Here is a 26,633-nt window from a genome sequence, read left to right as displayed (position 1 = left end):
CAAATCATCCTCTGCTTTTTTGTATCCTCCCCTACAGATGCTACTGGAGTTTCCATGGTCATTACAGCCGCGAGGCAGAGCATCTGTTCCAGACACTAGAGTCCACCTATCAGAAGGCCCTCCAGTCTCACCTGAAGAGTTCAGACAGCATTGTGTCTCTACCCCAATCTGACCGCTCCTCCTCGTCTTCCCAAGAGAGTCTTAAGTAAGAACCATTGTATATTTAGGTGCTTCCTCATCCTCACTTCCTTTGCTTGATCCATAAACTCCTTTTTGTTTTACCCTGATGACCATGATTCCACCTGCGTTCTTTGTAAAATCTCTGTCCCGTCTCTTACCTTTTTCTAACGTCACAAAGCTTTTAAACAACTATATGATATTATAAGTGATTGCCATAAACATCTGCTGTTTTGATGATCATAAAGACATTAGTAGTAATTATCAAATGGGCAGCAGAGGGTAGTAACAGACACATAAACACGCAAGATTGTGGTCACTTTATTCTGAGTGGAGCTTATTGGCAAATTACCTCATTTCGTTCTACAGGATTGCAGCTGTTGTGGTCATCTGTGTTTGTGTGTGCTGGAGACTGTTTAACTGGCCATGGGAATGAGCTCAACTGGAAGCTTTTCTGAACCAGCCAGTAACATATTAAATACAACTCTACAACTGTTCAAATTCTACACATTAAGCTGCAAAGAATCAAACTACACATAGGCCATTTAGCATTTTTCATTTTATCATTTTTATTTCACATGCTGTCAACTATAATTTATCCATGTTTGTTAGATTAATAATCCACGATGATTGTTGTAATTCAGAAGTGCATTGCCTATCAGTTGTCTTCTAGAGCTTGAAAGTGTCTCTTTTTGTTTGTTAGCCGACCATTGTCTGTGAAGAGTGTCATTGGAGGAAGCATAACAAGAAGTAAGTCTCTTTCATTTGTCATTTTCTAAACTATAACTTGGTGTGCAGTTCTGTCCAGAAGTGATGATCATGTCAATGTTATCACGGAGTAATTAACACCAGCACACATGCTTCTTCCAAGTCATCGAATCAGCCAATCACTTTATTGTAGCTGCTTGCAACATCTACAACATATGATATAGGAGCTGATGGAAAACAAGTATCTAAAAGACTCTGTATCAGAAAGTACTATGAAAGTAAAATATGGATTCTCTAAAATATTGCAATATTTTATTGCGTGATATGACTGATATCGTATCAGTTCTTTGAAAAGCATGTTCTTGACACTGGTTTTCTGACAGTTCCGTATTTAAGTTATGTTCTCTTTCCCTTCTTCTACTTACCAGACAAAGACAACTGTATACTGATTATGTATATAACATTTTTATATTTACTATGACAGTTTTCTAAAACATTTAATATTTTGGGGTGAAGAAAAAGCATTATATCATCTTGCTTATAGTCTCCTACAGCAGGGCTTCTCAACCCTGGTCCTAGCCTTAGACTGAGGTAATTTGAGAGCAAGGTGTTCAGTCAGTGTATATTATAGGGCATGGTTTGTGCATACGTATATGGTCATACATGTACAGTAGTGTTTGTATTTTTAACACATCTCCTGTGCTGTTCCAGGTAAGCTGGTGAGCACCAGGGTTTCAACTTCATCAGGTTCCCTGCAGCGTTCTCGTAGCGACATCGACGTAAACGCCGCCTCTAGTGCCAAGTCACGTCTGTCCACCGTCCCCGCCTCCTCCTCACCGTTCAGCTCTGCAGCTGCCCTCCCCCCAGGCTCCTACGCCTCATTAGGTAAACCATCAGTCACCTCCCTCTGTTTAAAGACACAAAAACAAACCTATTTTTAGTAAAACAAATACACAGACAGTGTTCAGGGATGCAAGTATCTGGAGCTGAAGCTAATGAGGTGATGGCATTTCTAATCTTGACTTGTATAACAAAGGATAGAGACCCTTTTAATCTGGAATGAACCACTGTCTATAGCAGGGTTCCCAAACTTTTCAGTATTGAATCCTCAAATTTATGGCACCAGAGACTTTAATCCTCCTTTACTTCATAGGTGTTTGAAGTATAAAAATTGTATGGATTTTGATACTGATATTGATTGATTTGTGGTAGCGGTGTAAAAGGAGCTCCTGTAGCTGGCACTGGGGTTATCTTTTAATTTGTTTTGGATTGTTTTAAATTTCAATATCAGTGTGTATTCAAATGGGACTTGTGAGCTTGTCTTTTCGACAAGTGTTAAATTGTGAACTGTATTGTCCACCAAGGTGGAAAATTGGATTTGCCTCACCAACTTAAATCATATGCAAGGCGTGCGTGCCGTTCACATGGTTAAGTCATGAAAATCTCTGGCCAGCTAGCCACAGTTTGGGTAATATCAATGTAATGTAAGGGATATACAGGAGCGATAAATAAAGATAAAGGCCCCTTGGGAAACTTTCCCCGAGACAAATCAAACAATACTGAAAGCCTTAAGACAAAAATTACAATATATAAACTTACATTCCATTGAAAAATTAACTTCCATGGCCTCTATCGTTTTTGAATATGTCATCACAAACGTAACAACCTGTGAACTTTTCAATACATTTTCACTCAGCATTCCAATTGACTCATCTTGTAAATACTTACTTATTTGATGGCACCATTATTTAACAGGGTCTTTTCTTGGGGGCCCTCTAATCCTTCAACGTCTTCTCTCATCATGAAGTATTATAACATTTTAATTTGTGTTCAGTGGTTTTTGTAAACCTGACTGGGTTGATAAATTGCTACTAATGCTGTCATTAGACAGCTCTGTCAGCAGGAACTGTATAAATCGTCCACTGATACTCCTGACAAATTGATGTGATGAGATGAGTGATGAGTAATCCTCTCTCTGTGACAAAAAGTCCTGATATTTTCAAGGATGTTTTCACTGACACTTTAGACTAATGGAGAATATTTAAGCAACCCTGCCACCATGACTGATTAAATTTAGGCTAATATTTTTTCCCATGCAGAGAATCACATTTCTTTTCTCCTCCAAATGAGTCCCCATGGCTCAATAATGGCCATTACTAATTATGACGATGTCCCTTTGGTCTCCCACTCACTCCTGCTTCAGTTTCTACTAACATCTTTTATACCTCTCCTCCCACTCGCTGCTGCACTGCCTCTCTTAAATCCCCCCAAAAGATGGCACTCCTGGTAAAAGTGATGGTAAGACTTGTATGTCTATTTGTGAATATGAGACAGAGAAAATGTATGCGTCTTTTTGTCACAGGCTACACAATTACACATTTTATCTTCATCTGTTCCCCTCTTTACTCCCACTACCACCCCCCCCAAAGTGGTCGTTGGTTATGTGGAACTCTGCATGGACTGTCTGCATGGACTTTATCATCTGACTGTAACCCTAACAACAACTGTTTCCATCATCTCTATTACTTACACAGCAGTTGTCTGGTGTCAGTTACTATGTTTTTATGCACAGTCGAGTCGAGCTACTGCCCTTGTCTCATTATATAAGCACTAGTGGGGAATCAATTTATCGAATAAAGCATGTTTGTCAAAGTCATGAGTTTGGGTGGGTCAGTCAAAAGACGGCAAAGACGACACCCATATAAATAAACTGGTGTACTCTGGTATACTCTGTTCCTCCGTCCTTCACATTCCCTCAAACCAATGAAGGATTTCTAAATTTGCAGGTTAAATAAATAGTCTCTGCGTTCTCTTATTCCACCGTGTACCAGCTTCCTTTATTATTTCCGGGTATTAGCCAGGCATGGAACAGTGGCACATGTGCACAGCCCCTAGGCCAGCTTGAGTCCAACTCCGGTTCAGCTGTACATGTGTTAGTAGCTCGACTCCCAATCACATTATCTGGATGTGTTGGCACGTTTTAGCCAGTATTAGACAGGCTAACACGATAATTTGTTTTTTTTCTCATGTCATTTAAACATATTGACTGTGTTTCTCTCTTCAGATAGGAAATTATTATACTTAAGCAGGAAATAATAAATGTTAATAAATTGTTTCGGATGTCATTGCAACACTTTTACTTCACCTCAAAAAGAATTTTATCAATGCTACAGGTGTGATGGATTTTGCCCCCAGGAGTAGAGATGAGTGTGTGATTGCTGAACCAACACCACATGCCATAGTTGCACATTGCTTTGACTTTAAAAGGACTGTTTGAAAATATTCCGAGATGTAGATTGTGTTGGTTTGTATTTGATCAAATGCATGTGGGTTATTCTAATAATGAAGTTCCTATTCTAAATAAAACAACCTCTGACCCACTGTGTGACAAATACAGCAGCGGCTAGTCATGCTAAAAAAAACGTTATATGTTACTTTAAAATTGTGCATACATACAAATAAGTAAGTACGTGTGTAACATGCTGTAGATTGTTGTAGTAGTGTTAGTGAAATTTCCATTTTCTTTCTCCAGACCTGGGTCAAAAATGTTCTCATGGTTTGTTTAAACACCTGAAGGCAGATACTTGTGTTAAGACTCTTGAAATGCTTGAAAGCACTCAAGCAGTCTATTGGCTTGTGTGTTTCTTTGTTTAAGTTAAATGTGCTTAGAGGCAAACCCCTAATTTTGAAACTCAAGTCACAGGTGAGAACAAACTCTGAGAATTATTCCAATTCTTACTGACCCAAGTTTTCCTGTTTTCCTCTTCAATGCTTTCAGCACTTTGTCTCTTTGTCCAGGTCATCTTCATTGTCCAGGTCTTCTTCATTCTGTTTTCCCAGACCTTTCTTTTTCTTCTTTCTGTCCAGGGTTGATAAAGCCGAATATTGATAATTCTAGAGTCACTCTGCTTATTCCTGTCCCCTCTTCTCTCCGTTCTATTTCTCCTTCCCTTTTCATCCAGGTCGTGTTCGCACCAGGAGACAAAGCTCCGGTAGTGTGGGTGGAGCCAGTCCATCTGTGGTGGACAGCAGGGGGCGCAGTCGAGCCAAAGTAGTTTCCCAGTCCCAGCGTATGTACACAGTTCTCATATCAGATTCTCTCAGTTTTTACACATTCAACATTGCATAGTTATGTGTGTGCATAATGCAATCTGTCCCTCTCATATTTAGCGATGATCTTTGTCTCCATTGAAGATCAAATTAGTTGTCTTGCTCTTTTCCTGTTTGTGTGTGTGAAATGTTTCTCCTGTGGTTCAGCACCCTGAAGAAACTTCCAGCCACTCACAAATATGCTGTATCTCTGCACGTGTAATTCCATGCATGCAAGGATATCGTGTATGAGTGTAATACTGTTGCGCTGCGAGAGTGATCGATGCACACCTAACATGTTCTCAGCCGTTTGTGAGGGCATGCTGGGTGAATTCAATAACCACAATCCTCCTCTATCTCATTTCCAATCTCCACCCTGTCCTGCCTATCGCTTCCATCACCCAGGATCCAGATCAGCCAATCCCATCAGTGGTAAGGCCTCAGCTTCATCCAATCAAAAGCGAGATGCCTCATCCCTAAGCTCCACCCCCAGCACATAAGAGTTTATTACTTTGTTGTCCCACAGTTTTACACTTCTATGTTTGTTTCACCATGTGTACTGTAGTAGCAGCAGCATGCTCCACTCTTTACGTATGCCCACCAACTGTTGGGATTTGAAAAGTGTCTGTCATTTTGTGGTGTTTGTTGTATTTTTTCTCCATTGGTGACAAGAAAATGTCCCACCCTCCACGCACATACACAGTTTTGGTAGATTCAGCCCATCACTGTTCTGTTTGCCTCCCACTTCTCTGTTGTCAGTAAAACACTGGAATATATTTACTTTAGGGATGGGACGATCAACTGTTAGAATAAGAAGCACTCACAATAAGTTTAAATTATCGTGATTATTGTGAGTGGGGAAAAATGAATAATTTAATGTAATTTAGTTGAAAATGTTTCCAACATTAGATTCCTCATAATTACATTTGAAGTGCCACAAAGGGGGATCTTGTATAAGATGCTTGTTTTTCTTTGTACTGTGTTTACTTAAGTGATTTCAGTGTGCTTTAGAGCAATTTTATGACTTCTAAGCACATTTTTACATTTATCCCAATAATATTGTCGATTGCAATTATTCTGGATCAGGATAATCATGATATGATATCGTCCCATGCCTAATTCACGCACTTTCAAATTAAAAGTAAATGATTCAGAAGTACATGACATAGGTTTACACTTAATAAAAGCAGAAGAATACATTATGCACATTTCTTACAGTCTTTTCTGTTACACAGATGTTTCTCTGCTGTATCTATAGTAATTTATTTTGTGTATGTTTGTCATCTCTTTGTCTACAGCTGGCAGTCGCTCCAGCTCTCCCGGCAAACTGCTGAGCCACAGCAGCTATGGTCGAATCCCTCGAGCCACGGTGTCGGCCTCCACAACGCCAGCTGACAAGCGCAGCAGGATTCCCCGCAGCCAAGGCTGCAGCCGAGAAACAAGCCCCAGCAGAATGGGTCTCGGTAAGAGCAGGCAAACACAGCTCACACAAGTCACTTTCTGTAGAAACATTGGCTGGGGCCCTGCTGGACTAATTATGTCATATTCTGGAAGTTTGTATTACTTGAAGAAGCTTAAAGAAGCTGTTTGGAATACACGTCATGAACACATGTATCACTCGAAGACAAGGAGAGAAGAACTCACACTGCACTCAGATGATAAGAACAACCATTGTACAGCTAACTTATCATTTTATTAGCTGATAGAAACATTATTTCAAATGCTTTTAACCTCTACTCATCTGTATTTTTGGTTTAGAGACCATGGTGATTACAGCTCTTTGAAACAGGTGGATTAAAAATCCTTGAGGATCAAATTAAACTCATTCTGTTTTGTACTGTAATTAAACACACTGCAATTCTGGTTAAAGTGTTTTGCTGGTTAGCACCATCTATCTTAACACAGATGTACTAATGTAAAAAACACCATCTGCTTCAACATCATTTACCTCATCTGTCAGGGGAGCGTTTGGAAGTTGCAACAAAGAAGAAGAAAAGATCAGTGTTGTGATGTTCACAGGTTTTTGTTATTCTCTTTAACAACTTAATTAATACCGATTGCTGATTACGCAGAATTTAATACCGATTGCTTTGTGTTTATTAAGTAATAGCCTTATACTCCTTTTATACATCTAATTTCTGACCCAAGTGAGAAGCTTGTTGTTCTCAGTGTTGACACCCTCTAAATTTTACTCACAGTTTGCTTTGTCACCAACTCACTCTCCACTAACACTCTGCACTACACAACTACTGCTTCTTTCTTTCTTTTTACAGTTCTTCTTCCTTCCTCTCTTTGTTTATTCTTCAATACCTCTCAAGCTTTTATCTCTTTGTATACTTTACTCCCATAGAGTCCCATTTTGACAATAAGACTCTTTAACCCATGGACAATAATTTACCTGTTGTTGAAGTATATTATATTTTAAACAACAGCTAAATAATTTGTTTTTGCACTTCATGTGCCTCAAACATCAGAATTGTCTCTTAACTAAGCATTGTCATCACAATGTATACAATATTAAGATCATGGCCCATGGGCCCTTAAATCATCCTTTTTCTTCTCCATGCAGAATAGATACACTCCCATTCCCTCTGTAATCAGATCTTTTAGAAAATAAAGTACTGTTTTTTGTTCAAACCATCATCGGATGTATGTGTCACTTGCAGGGCACTATACCATTAGGCATCTCCTCTTCTAACCTCTTCCCCCTCGTCTTCTCCTCATCGTGACTCTCACCCCAACACTGACCCATGAATGCATACACTGACCTTCCCACCTAACTTGTTGTTCTGACAGCCAGCCTGTGTGGTAAAGCTCTTCTTCCCGCTGCTCTTCCCTACCGCACGCTAGCCCGGAGCCGCATTCCCCGCCCCAGCATGAGTCAGGGTTGCAGTCGCGACACCAGTCGTGAGAGCAGCCGCGACACCAGCCCAGCTCGGGGCTTTGCTCCCCTGGGTGAGTACCGCTGAGCTAATAGCTGTTCTGCATTAGCTCTTGTGGCCCAGAAGGTCCCAAGCAGACAAAATTTCCCACATGCTCACATGAGCTTTCCCTTACCTTATCTACTCTGTTGTTGATGTCATTTCACACTGCTGCCTGTTTTTCTCTGTGCATGAACTAACTAAGTCTGTATGGGGTTTGGGGACGTTTTTGGTTGTATGTGGTGGATAAAACCTATTATTTACGTCTGTGAATCCTGTTTTATAGATGGCATAAATATTACATATTACATAATAATGTAACATCATGTACCAAATTCATCTGTTTTCATGTTTTATATTTTTGAATGGACCTTTGTACGTACAGTATATTGTGGGTTTTAAAGGTTTAACAGACAACTGTTATGTCTCAAGTGGTTTCTTGTTTCAGCAAAACAAGTTCTCTAAATACGTATGATTTTGGTTTGTTAGCGTTGTCTTGACTACACCTCAAATAGCATTTTAACATTTGCACAACATAATGAGAGGCCTCTTTTACACTGCTGGTAAGAGACTTAAGAGTACATCTTATTAATTTTGATTTCAATTAAAAACAAGGCAGTCAGAGATGGCAGACTTCACACCATTCACACAACAAGCGTCTGGCGGCCTCTGCTGGTCATATTGGCAAGTGCGTAAACACAAAAAACAAAGACACAGAGCCACTTAAAAGAAATACTTAACCCCCACTCTGTAATTAATAAAACATTGTTCATGTTCTTATTTCAGAAGTGTCCAATTATGAATAAATGTCAACCCAAATCGTACCATTATATTGAAATAAGTACACAAATATAAAAGCAGAAGGGCAGTGATGTGTGATGTCAGCAGTGTGTAAATGGTGTCTTTGGTGTTAAACCTGTTGTGTGTGTGTGTGTATGTGTGTGCGCGCACGTCACTAACCCCTTGGTCTATACGTTGCCCACCTCTCCTGTCCCCTGCAGCCTCCCGACGTCACTCCCGTTCAACCAGTGCTCTCTCCACAGCCGAATCACATGGCCAGTCAGGTGACCTGCATGATCAGAACACATCGCTCCTCTCGGTTCCCCTTGAAATTACCTTTATCTCAGAGGCATTAATGCCTACTGTACCAGCATGCAATGATGTTACTGTAGGAAACACCCATCATTACATTGTACAATTTATTGTGTTTTATGTCGTCATTGAAGCGAATAAAAAAATGGCATGTTAAGGGGGAAAAACATCTCCTTGTTTCAACATTACCATTTTCAGTGCATTACCGTCTTCATATTGACTATGACTGACTCAGTTGAACTTCATTTGTTGCCAATTTTTTTGGGTTGTCATTATTTATTTATTTTTTTAAATCATCTGACATCTTTTTTTTGTACTTTAAAGTGTTTCGGGTTTTTTGTTTTGAAGTTACCCATTTTGTTATGTTTGAGATTGGCTGCCATCTAGTTGTATCATCCATTGAATTGTGAACTGTACCTCTCTCTCTTTGATTCACCTTTTATTTGTATTATTTAAGCTGACAGTACACAGGTGTTTCCTGTGTGGGGCATGTTGTTGTTGTTGTTGCTGGTGGTGGTGTTGTTGTTGTTGGTGGTGGTCTCTCCCAGGGAAAGTGGTATAGCTACAATTATTCCTGTGCTTTTGTTCAATGGCCTGGTCATCCTCTAATTGAGTTTTTTGTAATGTTTTAATTCTTGCCTTTGGTGGTTGGATACTAAATTGCCAAATGTGTCCAAAGGAAATAGTCACTCTCTTTATAAGCTGTGTAAGGTTACTTTGCTTAAACTGTTGTCTGGTAAGTTGTAGTGACGACTTAACTGTGTTGCAAAGCGTCATTGTCATAATTTTTTTCCTTTACCTTTTTGTTTCCCCACTTCCTGTCCAGACCGGTATGGTTTGATTCATCAAGCAAGAATCTCAGCATCAGTCAATGCCATGAGGATCTTAAATACTGGTACTGAGGTGGAGGCAGCTGTTGCAGATGCTCTGGTAAGTTCTTGACTTCAGCAGACACATGAACATTTGTGTTCAGTTTGTTGTTTTTAAGAAGTTAATATTTTTACAGAAAGCACAAGGCAAAGTTTTCAATTCAACTCAACATATTTTTAAATTATAAAGCCATCAATAAAATCTGCTGTAGCACCAAATTTGTACCTGTGTGCTACTAGCAACATTAATGGGTTTTCCCTTGGCCCACCCTCTCACCAATTTGTTAGCTTTCAAAGTTGGGTTGCCAGTCTCTTCCCAATAAATGAGACCGATAGGTATGAAGCTTCTCAGTCATGGTCATCATAACCATAGGACACTCTGAACTATTTTAGTATGTTAACATGCAAAACCTCTCACTGCTGTTTAAAAGCTATTTAAAAATCCCCAATTTTCTATGTGTTCTGATGCAAGTATGGCATTATTTTGGCCAGGATGCAATGTCAAACACACCAGTGAGAATTTAACAACAGAATATATATCTATGACCCATAAACTCACACACAGATGAAAAATGAAAATGTCTTTTGTTTACCCTGAAGAGCTGTACTTTCTTTGTACTTTGTTCCTCCTTTAAAACTTGCCTCTCTCCTTTTTCCCTCCTGGTTGTTTTGTTACCATTTCAGCTGTTAGGAGACTCCAGGAATAAGGTAGTTGGTCATTTTTTGCACTGTTTGTGTTATCAATGCCATCATGCACTAATCAAGTTAAGAAAATAACACAGCCTGGCTCCCCACCACCCCAGTCCCTTTTTTTTATTATTATTTGTATATTTATATAGCTTTTCCCTGAATGTTGATATTCATTGCATCTCAGATAAGTGGAATCTGTGGAAAGATACTCGTTTCAGTTCTTTATTCATACACACATTATTCATTCATACATTTATTTAAAGTCCATGATTTGATTTCAAATTTTTTATTTCTGCATTTGTAATAGTCATTTTCTTACTTTTTCACTGCTTAACTGGCTTTTGTTATGGTTAATTTTTATCCCTGCAATAGATTATCGTACATGTACAAATCTACCCTTTTAGTCAAAAGAAACATACTGTATTTACGAGAAAAATATGAGATATACTGTATATTAATTAGAACCATATAAAAAACTGCATGGCTACCTGATGCAGCTGCATTAACCTTGTGTCGAAGATTTTGCCTCACGTCTGAGTGTATCCGACTAAACACTATCCCTGCAGAACGTGGTTAACAAACAAAGTATCATACTGCATCTGTCATTGCTTCATGTTCTGTTTTCTCTTGTAGCGAAAGCCGTTGAGACGGAGGTACGAATCACCAGGGATGTACTCCGATGATGATGCCAACAGTGACGCGTCAAGTGCTTGTTCCGAGCGCTCGTACAGTTCACGAAACGGAGGCATTCCACATTATCTGCGCCAAACGGAAGATGTGGCAGAGGTCCTCAACCACTGCGCCAGCTCCAACTGGTCTGAGAGGAAGGAGGGCCTGCTGGGTCTGCAGAACCTCCTCAAGAGCCAAAGAATACTGAGGTGGGATTGAACTCAAGAGACTAATGGTGTATTTCCAAAAATTATCAATCATCATGTTTCACCCACTGGATTTTAAAATAATAACCTTTTGTCATCTGAGCTTCCCTAATCAGATGAACATAGACAACAGATGACCTGAGGTATCCTTATAGTAGTTCTCTCTCTCTCTCTCTCTCTCTCTCTCTCTCTCTCTCTCTCTCTCTGTGTAAATAGAGAGGAGGTGTATAAGTGTAGTTCTCTCTCACATCACATGATTTATGGTATGATCACCTTTGGTGATTATAAAAATAATCTTCATCTAGAGTAGTTCTAAACCATTGTTACAAAGTATTTCTATAAAAACAGCAACCCTCAACAAACAGTTTTGAATAGAGTACAAAACAACCAACAACCAAACCACCAACAGAATAATCAATAAAAGTATGTGCAGAATAATACACAAGAACATATGTAACAAAGCATATAAACATTTTCAGCAGAATTAGTAAAATGAAGCACAATCAGAAAACTTTCTTTTAAGGGGAGGTCATTTAATGATTTTGAACTTTTGGGAAACTTTGTAATAAATGGAAGATAGCAAATGCCCTGATTTTCTGTTTGTTTCTCTCTGTTGACTGCAGCCGAGTGGAGCTGAAGAGACTCTGTGAGATCTTCACCAGAATGTTTGCAGATCCACATAGCAAGGTATAGAAGATCATCTCGACTGCCCGAAGAAATTACTAACCATTTTTTGTAACTACAGGGTCTCTACAATGACAAAATCCTGCAGCTTGTGTACAGATGACCTATTATGTACTTTTGATGTGTCTGTTGATACTAATGGAGTGTCTTGTGTTGCATGGTCTGCCTTGCTGTGGATTTAACAACAGAGAGTAAGTGTGTTTTACAGTTCATTTTATTGATTGATTGATTTTTTGGAAATCTCCACAAGACTTGATTTTATAACCTCCCAGTGTGATTATTGTTATTTCATGTTGTCTAATAAAATAATGGATAAACAGAAATATTGATCAATACTAAGGAGAGAAGATTAAGCATCTTAAGTGATTAGTGCGTATTATTTCCCACATTATTTAACCAATGGAAGCCATCTAAAAAAGCATCTATATCTGGTTACACATTATGTATATTCAAGGTGAAGAGCAAGTCTCATGTAGGTTTTATTGCATAACAAGATGACCTCACACATTCTCACAACATGAACTTTTAACTCCTCTTATTAAGAAACAATCCCATATGACAAACCAGTAATTTACTTTCACACTGTGCATTGGAATCAGTCAAAACGCAAATGCCTGCAGTATGTGCAGAACACAGCTGCTTGGTTTTAACTGGTTCTCTATTTGTCTCTCTCTACTCCCAATCAACTTTAAGTTACATTTTTAAAATTCAGTTAGTCTATAAAGAATTCCATAGATGGACTTTCCTTTATCCAATTTCTCTTATAGCCCCCAACACTCCATCAAGATCCCTAAAGTCATTCAACCAGTCAGTACTGGTCATCCCTCAAACTTAAAGGGTGACACTCTTTTTTAGTTGCAAGCTCCAGTACATGCCCTCTCTAATGAAACCTTCAAAAAACATTATAAAACTTTCTTATATCTTTGTCTCTGATTTATGTTGTTTATGTACCTACAATTGTACACTACTTTGTGAAGAATATTGATCAGACGACATTGTTTTTACATGCATTATAGAACATGTGAAATAGAAGTTGAAGTTGACTTGATTTCTCAGGTGTTCAGTATGTTCCTGGAGACACTTGTGGACTTCGTCACAGTTCACAGGGAGGACTTGCAGGACTGGCTGTTTGTCCTGCTCACTCAGCTGCTGAAGAAAATGGGGGCAGATCTGCTTGGCTCTGTCCAGGCCAAAGTCCAAAAGGCTCTGGATATCACAAGGTCTGTCCAACAGCTAAGATAACAACCTGCTGTGCATTTCCAGGGGATGAGGAGACACTTTACAGTATTTAAGAATTAAATTGTCCAATTTCTTATTGTGGAATGAAATGCACTAAAAAACATGTAGTTTTGAGTTATTTGGCTTACAAAGTACACCCAAACTTCAGGGTCCTGGCATATTCTGAAGTTTGCCATCCACAAATAAATCAAGCTACAGATTGTCTGGGTCAAATGTATTCACAGCAGGAGAATGACCAGAAAATTAACACAAAGGGGTGGAGCCTGGCTTCAGCATTTATAATAGGACACTGCTTATTTGCTTGCTGTTAATTATCTGAAGCGTCTGCTGTGTCTCATATGGACTCACTTAGACGCTATCTAGAAATATTACTAGCAAGCTGTCAGGACAAAATTTGGAAAACATCCAGAGAGACTTTTGCATACATTTTCATTCTCACATGCTTCCCCTCTGGAAAATACCCATGCTTTCAGACATGCTTAAGTGCATGTCTGAAAGTAGGATTAGTAAAATGTAGCTTATATCTCAACAAACACTACACAGTGTAATAGAGCAGGAATAATCTAACCTCTTTTGTTTCTGTTTGTTTGTTTGTTTGTGTGTGTATGTGTGTGTATGTGCGTGCGTGTGCACATTTAGAGAGTCATTTCCATTTGACCAACAGTTCAACATTCTGATGAGGTTCATTGTAGATCAGACTCAGACACCAAACCTCAAGGTAAGTCAAATGAGAAACACTGATTAAAAACACTGATTAATAATAGAGGTGAGCGCTGGTTGTTTAATGTGCATTTGTAAAAAGAAAAAAAAAGACTAAATGACTGTTGATTTGTTAGGTGAAGGTGGCCATTTTGAAGTACATTGAGTCCCTCGCACGCCAGATGGACCCAACAGACTTCGTCAACTCCAGTGAGACACGTTTGGCTGTGTCCCGCATCATCACCTGGACCACTGAACCCAAAAGCTCTGATGTCAGGAAGGTAGGCCAGCTCTTGATGATAACAGAAATCTCTTTGGACACATTTACTTTAACATGACTCTTCCCTTAGAATAATTGTGGTACAATGTCATTATTGGAATGTAAAGAAATTGTAGGCCCACAAGTGTGTTCTTATGCTTTATCTCATGCCTAAAGTTTTTTAGGGTTTTACGTAACACCAGTTACCAAGGTCATGCCTTACTAAACTGTTTAAACAATGGTACAGTACACAAAGTTGAGCGAGCTTATTGCTAAACTAAGTGCTTAAATGCTTTGAGACTAAAATGATAATTGGATTCATTTTAAGGATTTTTTTTCTTTTTCAAAACAGATCCACAAAATGAACATTTTCCCCACAGACATATGTCCACACCATTTCTATTTAATTTTCTCCATCTGTGGTGGGTTTATATTAAGTTGTAAACTTGAATGGCTTTCAGTCAATGGTGCAGCTTGTTTGACTTGCATCATAAATTCTCTCCCTTTCACCTTCTGTTTGTTTTTCAACCACTGTGTTCCCCCAAGTAAAATCCTCACCTATTTCCTAATCAGGGTCTGACTTCCAGGAGGCTGGAAACAAGTCACCAGTACAGAGGAGTTAATATAATCCTGACTGAGTAGAAATATGCTGAAAGACTGACCCACTCTGTGATGATCTGTGCCAAACTGTTTTAAAAGGCTGGTACGGTTTAACCATATTCTGGTGGAGCACCTGTATCATGCTGTAATTCCTATTCTGCCCTGCCACTGTGCCCCAGACCCTTCATAGCTGGGTGAGCGAGGAACTAGCTGGCAGGTCCAGTACAGCAGCCTTACTGTCCACTGAGGGTAACCAGGAAGAAAGGTGTAAGCAGGTAGAACCCGCACCAGCAGCCAATCAACACATGACAAGCACGCACTGCCCTGCCTGCTTGGTGCCTAACCACCACCAACCCTCAGGACTGTGACAACTTTTCACTCACCCCCTACCATTAATGCTCCAGCTGTTTTGCCGTAATAACTGCTTAGAGTCGGTCTTTGCCTTGTTATTTGTTCACTCACCAAACAATTGAAGCTTGTTGTGAGACATTAGTGTTTTTTTTTTCCTGATGTACAGCAAAGGCTTGCTGCTTCATATGAATGTACCATTAATCCAGATTAATTGCTCAACAATTATAGTATTATTTTGTTACTTCTGTGTGTCTAACACTTCATTGTCTGTTTGATTCACTCTAACCACCTGCATACCTGCATGCTATTAACATTTTGTTTTTCGACAGCGTTTGAATCACAAATTTTGTATTGTATTGTTTTATTTTTTATGTCAGTATGTATTGTGCACTAGCTATAGCTTTAGTATAAAGCTATACATGCTTACATCTTTTACTTAATTAATAGCAGTTGCTCTGTATGGATGTGCTTTCATCGCAGTTTAATCGTCACAATTACATGTAATAAGTTACTGTAGTGCATTTTGTAGTATAAAATTTAAAGACCAGTGGTGGCCTAGAAAAAAACATACATGTTTTTACATTATTTATGTTGTGTGGTAGATCTGCAGAATGAGCTCTGTAATTTTATTTTTTAACAACAACAATAAAGCTCGACTGGAATAGAATAAAATATAAAATAGTTGGATACTAACAACAGGTCTGAATAGGGCTGATGGTGTCCACTAACTATCTCAGAAATGATTAAAAACAGAGGCCATGCAGCTTAGGACTAACTAGTCACGTTGCGCTGTAATGAAAGTTTTTGATCAAGTTTGATTTTAGTCTGCAGGATTGTACTTGGTACCATTTAACGTAGTCTTCATCTCCAACGAACTACAAAAAACATGACTTTCCACAAGTTTATCTGGAGTAACTTGCATGTGTTAACAGTGATGTATGAACAGCGCACACCAGTACACTTCAATTAGTGTGTCCTTCATTAGTCTTGGTCACTGAATGCAATTTTCATCACTCAACTTTAATGCGTTTTCTATGCGTGTTTCTACAACCTCATGTGTTTCTGTTCTGAATAGTTTTGGCTGTTATTTGTCTGTTTGACCGGTCTTCTGTGGTTTTACAGATGCTGACCTTAATACAATAATATTAGTACAATTCTATAATTTTACCGGTAAAATTTCAGTTGTAAACACATGGTTATGGTTCCTCTGAAACCAAGGAACGCCATCTGAACTGTATCTTCCAGCAGTAGGAAATGTGTCCCTCACCCTAAATTGTGGCATTGATCTGCCTGCAGGCTGCTCAGGTGGTGCTGATATCCTTGTTTGAGCTCAACACCCCAGAGTTTACCATGCTGCTGGGAGCACTGCCTAAAACCTTCCAGGATGGAGCCACCAAGCTTTTACACAACCATCTGAAGAACTCCAGCAATACCAGCAGTAGTGTGGTATGTAGGATGCAACACCGTAGTACGGAGTCCTCAAATTAAATGTAGGATCTGTGTAAAACAAATGAGTTCTGAAAGTATATAAATATGGGAACACATTTTATTTCTTCTTGCCAGACTCGAGGCACCATTACCATTGAACAAATTGTTTTTAGATTAGATGTGAGACCCCATTTTACATAGCAAACTATGTTAGCAACACAACAATCCAGATAGTTTCCCTCTGTCTGCATTAGCACCAGAGGAATACACCTGGTGGCTTAAGTATCAGACAGATCCCCAACACCGAGTAAAAACTCTGCATCAGTGTGAGGCCTTAATTAGTTGGCGATTTCATTAGTGTTTCCTCTTCTTTTAGGGGTCTCCAAGCAACACCATCGGACGGACACCACAGCGCCACACTCCCAGCAGAACCAGCCCCCTAACCTCTCCAACAAACTGCTCCCATGGAGGACTTTCTCCAAGGTAGATCCTCGCTGATCTTCTTTTAATACAGTAGCACTTGCTAATGCATGGCTGCAATGTAATCATGTATTGTATGGCATCATCTGCTTTCATTTGGAGACTAACACTTTGTGAGTTGCTCAGAGAGATGATTAGCATGTGGCTTATTAATAAAACATTTACTGCCTGCTGTTGAAACATCAGGTAACCGAAGTTATTTGCTCCTGTCAGTGTGATGTCTGGGCCACACTGGATGTATAATCAGTACATCTATGTCAGTTAACATCCTGCTTTTCATTTAGGCACCAAAGTTATCATATTAAAGCAGCCACACAGCCTGTGTGAGACTAGCATCTCATGAGCTCTCTCCTATTTTCTCCGTAGATAGATCATTTTAGAATGTGATTTGTCATTGATAGATAATTGCAGCCCTCGTGTAGACCTTTTCCCTGTGTGAACATCAGAGGCGTGCAAGATGCAGATCATTAGCGATGCAGTCGAGACGCACTGCAGATGTAATCAGTGTGGCCTCGGCAGCATAAAGCAATAAAAGTTCTCTAAATATATAGATTTTCTCCAATTGAGCAGCTCATTCAACTAAAGCACTTTTGTCTGCAAGCAGAATACCATGTACACTGATAGATCTATTGTATTTCCTGCTTGTGATTACTGTAGTTGAAGCTGCAAGATGCTTAGAGTCGTAGCTCATTCTGTTCATGGAACACGGCTCCTCATTCAAAGCAGGGCTTTTTTTTGCTCTTGTTTTACTTAAAACTGACTTTGTGGGTTGCTGCTACTTTTCCACTGCTCTCCTCTAAATTAACAATTTCCCTTAACCTTTAAAGCTCAGACTAGTTTCTTTTTGTCTCTTCTCTTTCACACTTGTTTTCCTCTTCCTCCACCACCTCCGTCTTGTCTCGTGGTCTCCTCCTCCTGTTGGTTTCCATTTATCTTGCCCCCACTCTTTCTCTTCTGTCTGTCTGTCCATCCTTCCCTCTCGGCCGTGCTGTTGCAACAGTCGGTTATGGGGTTGGGGTGTTGATGGACTATCAAAGCACCCCCCTGCCCCTCCTCCTCCTCCTCCGCCTCACTCTACCCCTGCTGCCCCCTCCCTAAGGGTCCTACGCAGAGCATATTCACCCAGGTAATGATGTGGGCTGTGACACATGGGAGATTATGCCCACAAGGAGGACAGACCTTTTGCGTAGTCCAGATTTCCCTTTTAGTTCAGTTAAATGTTAGTTTCTCTGCTAAATACAGTAATAACTCTAATAACTTGAAATGATAGTGTAACATACAGTATAATACTGTTTCCATCCAACTATACTTCACTACTGCTGTGCAATAAGGATGCAGAAGTATAATTACTCTGATCACTCACTAATTGGTAGGTGTGTTCTAATTCTTATTACAGAAGACGTTGTCACCCTGGCATACTGCATGCTGTAGTTGACGAAAATAAATAGATGCAGCAGTAATCACCTGACAATTCCACACACCAATGATAACAAACATTACATCACTTACATTTATGCTGCATTTTGGTCCAGTTTAGCTGGTTGACTATTCTTTCCACCATGGATATCTATGGAAATCATTTGAAATATGGTCAAATGTGCAAAGGGTTGGATGGAAACACAGTTACTGTTTCACTGACATTAAGCTTTGCTCTCTCTAAAAACATCTGTCTAAGCAGTGCTAATCACAGTGCAATCATTCTATATTTCTATACCCACTTCTCATGTTTTGCTTATATAGTTTTGTATATAACTTTCTGCGTTTGTGTCTGGTAGTATGATGGAGTATGATACGGAGAACATGAACTCTGAAGAGATCTACAGCTCGCTCCGTGGTGTCACTGAGGCCATCCAGAGCTTCAGCTATCGTAGCCAGGAGGACCTGAATGAACCAATCAGACGGGAGGGCAAGAGGGATGATGCAGTAAGTCATAACATTTTCAACTACATCACCTCTTTCCTCAATAATACTACTTGGATAATACAAGGGTTTTTACCTTTAATTACAGTCTTAAATGCTAAAAAGAGAATTTAAATTGAAAGCTTAAAATGTATTTAATGTAAACCCAAGGATATACAGAAATCAACAACAATCTGCTGTTTTAATAAAGAAGTGAGATAGTAATTAGCATCTGTGATGAACCATGATATGATCTTTACATGCTGCCTTTGGGATCCATCTTTAAAAACTCATAATGTTTCTTTTCACACTTTTGTTAAAGAATTGGCTCCAAGAAGTCTTGGATGGATTTAATTTTTATGTCTTAACAAAAAGAACATTTCAATCATTTTATTTAGTAAACCTGGTCTTCTAATGGTGTCACCCCTCCATGAAAAATCTTGGTGGGTTCATTGACAATGCTTTTAAAATGGACAACGCAGCAGATCAACTCAGTTGTTAAAAGTAGTTTTTCTTTCCAAATTAGACGTCTAGGGAAGGTTAAACCTCATCTCTCCCCCAAAGGAATTTGAAAAAGTAATTAATTAGTTCATCACGTCACATTGGCTTCACTACACTGCTTTCCTGTCACATCAAAATGTATTGCAAATCATTGCAACACGCCACCCTATGTGACTGAGTTGTTGCACTGATACAACTTGGCAGCTTAATTCCTTACCCAGACTTGGGGCCTTTTCTGTGGCAGCAAACTGTTCTTTATTTCAGGTTGCCCAGAACCTTAAAGGTTATATTATTATTATTATTATTATTATTATTATTATTTTATGTGTATTTTCATTGTTGTGTTTTTACTCATTTTATCTGGTGACTTTCCTTTTTTCCATTAACTTAATTTAAGCATGTAAAGGGATTGTTTTCTTCTTCACCCATCAGCTCACACAGGCTGCTCTTGACTTTTCCTTTACTTCCAGTTCCATTGGTCATGAAGGACAGTAGCATGTCCCAACACTGAATGTGTTAAATCACTTTTTTTTTGGATGGCTCCAACTAAAATCATAACTGTTATCTGTCTCGTATCTTCCATCTGTCTTGCTTTCTTAACAGGCTGGGAGAGAAGGAGTGGCATCATCCCCTGGCTCTGATGCTCGTTTAGGCTTGGAAATGGTGGAAGGAGGACGCACTGCCTTGGACAACAAAACGTCTCTACTCAACACACCATCGCCACGCTCTTTCTCTGGGCCCCGTGGCCGTGAGTTTGCCCTTTATGGCTATGGAGATACCATCTGTACATATGACAAGAGCGCACTGAAGGAGGCTGTCTTTGACGATGATGTGGAGCAGTTTCGCGACTGTGAGTTTAATCAATAATAAAAACTACATTGGTTATTGGTTATCGCACTGGACAGAAATTAATTTCACAATGTGCTGTATGCGTATTTCTTAGAATACAGTGCACATTCCATACATTTATGTTTTTGAAACTTTTGCTTGATTTTATATATTTTGATTGTTGTCCCATACACATTACTCTCTAACTCATCTACAGATACATTGTTCTGACATTATAATTATGAGGTTCTAAATGTATATTCATGTTTACAATTTACAGAGCATAATCTGGTTATGACTCCTGACATCCACTGCTATGAAAATCCAACAGGAAGTCTTATATGATTAAGATATAACAATGTATGTTATATTTAAAGATATAACTACATGATGTTGCTAAGATCAAAGTACTTCACTTGTTTTTAAGGTATAGTTTGAGATTTTTGAGGTGGAGTTGTATGAGGCACTTACATCTTGTATTACATCTTTGTGCAAGCAACCAGGGGGCTGACAGGTGCAAGCTCAGTGAAAATATGGCTGGCAGTAGGGGCAAATTATGTACTATTATTATTATTATTATTATTATTATTGTTATTGTTATTGTTATTGTTATTGTTATTGTTATTGTTATTATTATTATTATTATTATTATTATTATAAATGGTTATTTTGTATCTGGTTACTCAGTTTAATAGTGCATTCTTGCAAGGTGTGAATTTGTCACACTTTGTGTGAATCTGTAGCTCCTCTGCTGTACAGAGACAAGCCACTGTGTGTGTGTCACTTGTTGTCATCACATTCTTTGCCTCCTGTCTCCCCTCTGTTCCCCACCTCCACCTCCATCTACACTCCCCCACCTCAATCCAGGCCGACGTCAGGAAAGTGGTGAAAACAAGATGATGCTCCCCAAGGTCTTAGCTCCTGGTAAAGAAGCCTCCCTGCCTGAGTTGTCTTACTGAATATCTGAAAGATTCACCTCCAGTCTTTATGATTTAATAACCATCGTACTCATTTACAGGCTGTACCTTTACTCCATCACTCTTTGTCTTTTGCATGATTCACTCACATCTAAATTCTGTTAACTCCACCTACTTCCCTTCACATTCATTAAGTCCAGTACATCTTGCTTTTAGTGTAGAACTGACTGGTGGGTTACCACATGGTTGTGGTTTTCTCTCCCAACCACTCAAATGATTGTTTGGGTGGTTGTAAGATATGTCTTCTTAATAATCTTAATAATAAATATCTTGATATTCACAGGTCTACAACAAAACAAATCACACTAAGCAAGCTCCCTCTGTTACTACTGTGGTGTCCTCCTGCTGTTATAATGCAAGCTCCCCTATGAATGTGTAGTTTCTTTAATATTTTATTGCACTTTACTTATTTACTATTTACTTTACTATATTAATACTAGGTTATGTTAGCAATGTAGTCAGTTAAGTCCCATCAGCTTATTACACTGTACTTTATTTGTTAAAATAATCAAAGTATCCTGGTTTCTTTATTAAAGCAGTATTTTGCAGTAAGTATTATTTAAAATCTGAATTACTACCTCTATCATTTAAGAGGGCTAATTCCTAATGTCATTCTCCATGTGAGTCACTGCAACCCTCCACTGCAGTAAAAGTTGCTCTGCAAGATGGTGTAACACACATACTGGTCACTGGTTGCATCTGGAGCACAGAAATAACTGACATGAGTAAGGCTGTCCAACCTGAGGCAAGCCAACAGCCAAATAAAATTTTATTTAGTTTTAAAACTACATATACATTTTCAAAATGTAACTATCTTCCTAGCTTAACAGTGTATTTAGAGCTGTTTCCCTCACATAGAGGGTACTACATTGTTCATCTTAGCATTTCATGTTAGCTTAGTGCATTTAAAAAAAAATATAAAAAAATACTTGATAATTATTATTATTATTATAATTTTTTTTTTAAAGTGATGACAATAAGATTTAATTACTGTGTATTTTTAAATGTATTCTCTTCTCTTGGTGAACAGTTGGTCAAGACCATTCAGACCTTGTCGCCGACCTGCTGAAAGAGCTGTCGAATCACAATGAACGCTCTGAGGAGCGTAAAGGTGCCCTAGTGGAGCTGCTGAAGATTACACGGGAAGACAGCCTGGCTGTGTGGGATGAACATTTTAAAACTATCCTCCTGCTCCTGCTGGAGACGCTCAGCGATAAAGACGTAGGTGTTCAAATAGAGTCTTCAATTTGAAATTTGAATGTGTGTGCAGACTGCTGACTGTCACACAGAACCACTGTTTGCAAACTGAGACAACAAAGTTATGTGAGGGTTTACAGTGTGAATGTGCAGTTCATTCATTTTTAATGGAGTGTTGACCCTATTCGTTCCTTCAGTACACCATCCGAGCCCTGGCCTTGCGTGTGCTCAAAGAAATTCTAAGGAACCAGCCGGCCCGCTTCAAAAACTATGCTGAGCTGACCATCATGAAGACTCTAGAGTCTCACAAAGACTCTCACAAGGAGGTACACACACACAGCTCCCACATGAGAACTGGATTATGTGTTGCTTTTTTCCCCCCACTTGAGGGCAGTGTAACAAGTGTAAAAACCTGATCACACTAGTGTAAAAAAATGGGTTTTTTTTGGAATATTTTATTCTAAATTTTCATTTAAACAAGAAAAAAAAGCCACACATGAACATGGCTCCGACTTCTCTCCCTGACCCTAACCCTCCAAAAAAGAGAGACCCACTCAAAAAGCAGGTAATAATTAATAAATACAGTTAAATAAGATGAATCAAAATAGAATAAATAAATAATACAATGTAGACAATTCTCTCTTTTTCAGGTATTTTTCCAAAGGTGTATGAACCCAGTAGCATTTTTATTTGAAATCTGGCATTATTGGTAGGGTATCGATAGAGGTCAAGTATGGCTGCCAAATCATCAGAAAAGTTACACAAATACTAGCAGCATCGGTCACAGTCCTGAGGTCCAGATTTCATCCCTTTATTAAATCTGCTTTGGTCTTCCTCAACCGTTTCATCCTGGGAAATCGTGAACAATGTGTTTATCAAGTCTGAATAGTTAGTGTTTTATCAGTCAATTTCACCTGCAACTTTTACAGATTCATAGGCAACAAAAAAGCCCTACTAGTTTGAAGCCGAGAGTGCAGTCTCTAGAAGGGATAGTGTTGGTTTATCAGATATTGACACATAGTCAATGCCCCTTCACCTAAAACCTGCATGAAACAGACCCTAACCCAAAAAGAAAGAAAGACCTACATGTCAATGTAAAATAGCTGATTTTCCTGTCACTTCTGACATCATACAAACAAACTTAAAAAAATCCTGAAATATCACTTTAAGGCTGAATGTCCCCAGTTTATATGTTGATAGCTGCTTTCAACTGGATCAAACAGTCATAACTTAACTTTATGTCTTTGGCCACATCCTAGTGTTTGTTATGTTTGTGTTATGTCTAGAAGCCCATGTTTAATATCCTTTATATTTAAAAGCTAAACTCTTATACAGTTTCACACAAGGAGATTTTATGTTTCTCTGCTTTAAAATCAGTTTCTGGTTTACAACCATTTTGCACAACAACTGTCATCATCCCAACATTCTCTCAGAGGCCATGTGATGTCTTTAGTTTAAAGCAAGCAAATACCCTGAGTGACTGGTCATTTGTGATGTGACGTAGAACAGCAAATTACTTTTAGCACAAATAATAAGTTAAGTAATATTCGCTTTGAAAAAAAAAGCACTTTTCAACAACATTTTCCTCAATGAAGCCTTTGTGCTGAGCAAAGAAAACATTTCAATGTTGGCAAACCTTTCATTGTGAAAAATGGAATAATAGAACAGGTGTAATACAACACACTCATGCCAAACTCAATGCATGTGCAGGGCATAACAACACATTTGTTTTCAAAAGGTTAATAATTGTTGGTTTTAAAGGTTTCTATGTAGAACCCCATCATAAACACTTCACAATCTAGTTATCAGTATGAGAGCAATAACAATAGCTTAACTAACCTTTGACCCTTCAGCAGAGCAGGGTAAATCTGAGGGGTTATATAGAGTTAACATTTCAATGGAATTAATTAATTACAATGAACAAATACAAAAGGAGTATCAACGTATATGTTTCGAATACAAAAATACATGGAGATTCATGAAAAGGGTTGATTAAATCCAGAAGGAGCCAGTAAAGAAAAATATAGATGACAACTGATGAAAACACAAAGAGGAATTGGACCATGTTCATAATGTCCAGTTGTTTGAGTTTCTTTGGAAGACACTTTCAAATATTTTTCTGGTGTTCATCTCACCCAAATACTGAATTATTTTTCAGCTGGAAGTAATTGTAAATGCATTAAATACCTTCTCATTATATTTAACTATAATTTTCCAGCAAATTTAATAGATATTTACTGTTAAATACAAGGAGACATATTTGAGTTTGATGCCATTTTGTTCCCTCCGATAAGTGACAGTTGTTTGTTTCCCAATAATGGATTATCTGAGTGACACATATAAAATAGTCTTTCCTACTCTGTGAAGATAATCTTGGCGTTTATGTTTCTATGTTGTTAGGTGGTGAGAGCAGCTGAGGAGGCCGCAGCCACCTTGGCTGGCTCCATCCACCCAGAGCAGTGCATCAAAGTGCTGTGCCCTATTGTGCAGACAGCTGACTACCCCATCAACCTGGCTGCCATCAAGATGCAAACCAAGGTCATTGAACGCATCACCAAGGACTCACTAGTGCAGCTGCTGCCTGATATCATTCCTGGACTCCTACAGGTCAGAGTCACATCTAGTTTTGCCTTGCTGTAGCCAGATTTGCTGTAGCCTTGCTGTAACCCCTCTATTTCTGACTGGACGCCAGCCTCAACATTTCATTTGTTTTATTACTATTATTATTATTATTATTAACTTTATTTAATTAAGAATATCTCAATGAGATTTGGAATCTATTATCCAAGGAAGGCAGCAGCACAAATAAAAAATAAACTTGCAATCTGAAACACAACAGAAGATAAAAGTTGAATAAGATTAATTCTGCAGCAGGTGCAGAATACACAAAACACTTATTCCCCAGTAGATGTGAAGGCAGTTGGAAAATTTGACTAGTTAGAATGTATATTGTTCAGTAATAAATGAGTTAAGACATGCAAGGCATACAAATATACTATACTACTATAAAAAGTATGCATAGGTAAGATATTACCAAAGTCCAAAATAAAAATGCTACAGCAACAAGTCCATTTTTTACATTAAAGAGAAAAGCACAACAGTTTTAGACTCAGCATTTAACCACACAAACACATGATAGAAAATAGAGTATACTCAAGGTTTTCCTTAACCCACTTGCCTTTAGTTCGAATAGCTAGGGATTCTGGGGAATAGAGAGAGCAGAAACATCCTGTCAGCACCAAAGAGGCATATTTGGACAATGTTCATATTTGGACAGTGGAATTATTTGCCTTATTTGTCCCTGGAAATGTTTGTGTGTACTCTGCACTCTCTGCTGCAACTCCTCCCGTGTTCCTGCTTGACCCTGTGTGTGTGTGTGTGCGCGTGCCTGCTTTTGTGTGTGTGTGTGTCTGTGTGTGTGTGTGCGCGTGCGCGTGCGCGTGTCTTCTCTCTGCAGGGATATGACAACACAGAGAGCAGCGTTCGCAAGGCCAGCGTGTTCTGTCTGGTGGCGATCTACTCTGTGATTGGCGAGGAGCTCAAACCCCATCTGGTTCAACTCACGGGCAGCAAGGTATTCACTGCAAGCAACACACACACCTCCTCCTCCTCAACAGAGGCAGAGCCTTATCATCTTCCCATGTTGTCGTTTCTCAACTGGTTCCAACTGGTTTTTCAATTACAAAGCACTGGGTCACATTTGTCCTGGTTTACACGACGTGTCCTTGGGTTATGCAACGATCTCACTGTGAGGGTTAGATTCCTCTGAATGAAGAGACACTCCCTAAACACTCCCACTTTCCTTTTGGACAGCTGTCTATCTGAATGGAGTCAAGTAAAGTCTTTTTTAGTTTTTTTATGTAGTCCGACAGTACAAACTCAATTTGCCTTGAAGGGTTTTACAGTCCGTACAGCAAGTAACACCCTCTGTCCTTAGACCCTCACATCAATGAGGACAGATGTGCAGTAGGTGTCACATGTACAGAAACAAGTTCAGCTGATTACAAACAAAACATCACATTTAGAAAGAGTGGAAAAAGAAGAAGATGGAGATCAGGAGCATTTAAAAA

General features: G+C 38.9%; 1 protein-coding gene across 23 annotated transcripts in view; it reads left to right on the top strand.

Moving 5' to 3' along the window:
* clasp1a (cytoplasmic linker associated protein 1a) overlaps positions 1-26,633 on the top strand; it is an 81,077-nt gene that overhangs the window by 49,120 nt on the left and 5,324 nt on the right. For 2 of the 23 annotated variants that reach the window (XM_044018423.1, XM_044018499.1), the window contains 27 exons: positions 38-205; positions 881-927; positions 1,597-1,770; positions 3,160-3,183; positions 4,848-4,955; positions 5,380-5,406; positions 6,273-6,437; positions 7,771-7,929; positions 8,897-8,959; positions 9,814-9,917; positions 10,541-10,564; positions 11,180-11,424; positions 12,045-12,108; positions 12,294-12,296; positions 13,162-13,325; positions 13,984-14,062; positions 14,181-14,324; positions 15,082-15,177; positions 16,550-16,699; positions 17,058-17,164; positions 18,937-19,084; positions 20,165-20,411; positions 21,257-21,313; positions 22,397-22,587; positions 22,761-22,889; positions 24,964-25,170; positions 26,021-26,137. In XM_044018423.1, coding sequence (XP_043874358.1) covers positions 38-205; positions 881-927; positions 1,597-1,770; positions 3,160-3,183; positions 4,848-4,955; positions 5,380-5,406; positions 6,273-6,437; positions 7,771-7,929; positions 8,897-8,959; positions 9,814-9,917; positions 10,541-10,564; positions 11,180-11,424; positions 12,045-12,108; positions 12,294-12,296; positions 13,162-13,325; positions 13,984-14,062; positions 14,181-14,324; positions 15,082-15,177; positions 16,550-16,699; positions 17,058-17,164; positions 18,937-19,084; positions 20,165-20,411; positions 21,257-21,313; positions 22,397-22,587; positions 22,761-22,889; positions 24,964-25,170; positions 26,021-26,137 — 3,211 coding nt within the window. The remainder of the gene's footprint in view (positions 1-37; positions 206-880; positions 928-1,596; positions 1,771-3,159; positions 3,184-4,847; positions 4,956-5,379; positions 5,407-6,272; positions 6,438-7,770; positions 7,930-8,896; positions 8,960-9,813; positions 9,918-10,540; positions 10,565-11,179; positions 11,425-12,044; positions 12,109-12,293; positions 12,297-13,161; positions 13,326-13,983; positions 14,063-14,180; positions 14,325-15,081; positions 15,178-16,549; positions 16,700-17,057; positions 17,165-18,936; positions 19,085-20,164; positions 20,412-21,256; positions 21,314-22,396; positions 22,588-22,760; positions 22,890-24,963; positions 25,171-26,020; positions 26,138-26,633) is intronic. The other 21 variants (XM_044018439.1, XM_044018425.1, XM_044018454.1 and 18 more) reach the window with 21 other exon arrangements.

This window comes from Solea senegalensis, linkage group LG2, assembly GCF_019176455.1.
Source record: "Solea senegalensis isolate Sse05_10M linkage group LG2, IFAPA_SoseM_1, whole genome shotgun sequence".
NCBI classification, from domain to species: domain Eukaryota; kingdom Metazoa; phylum Chordata; class Actinopteri; order Pleuronectiformes; family Soleidae; genus Solea; species Solea senegalensis.
This window is presented reverse-complemented; position numbering and strand designations above follow the sequence as displayed.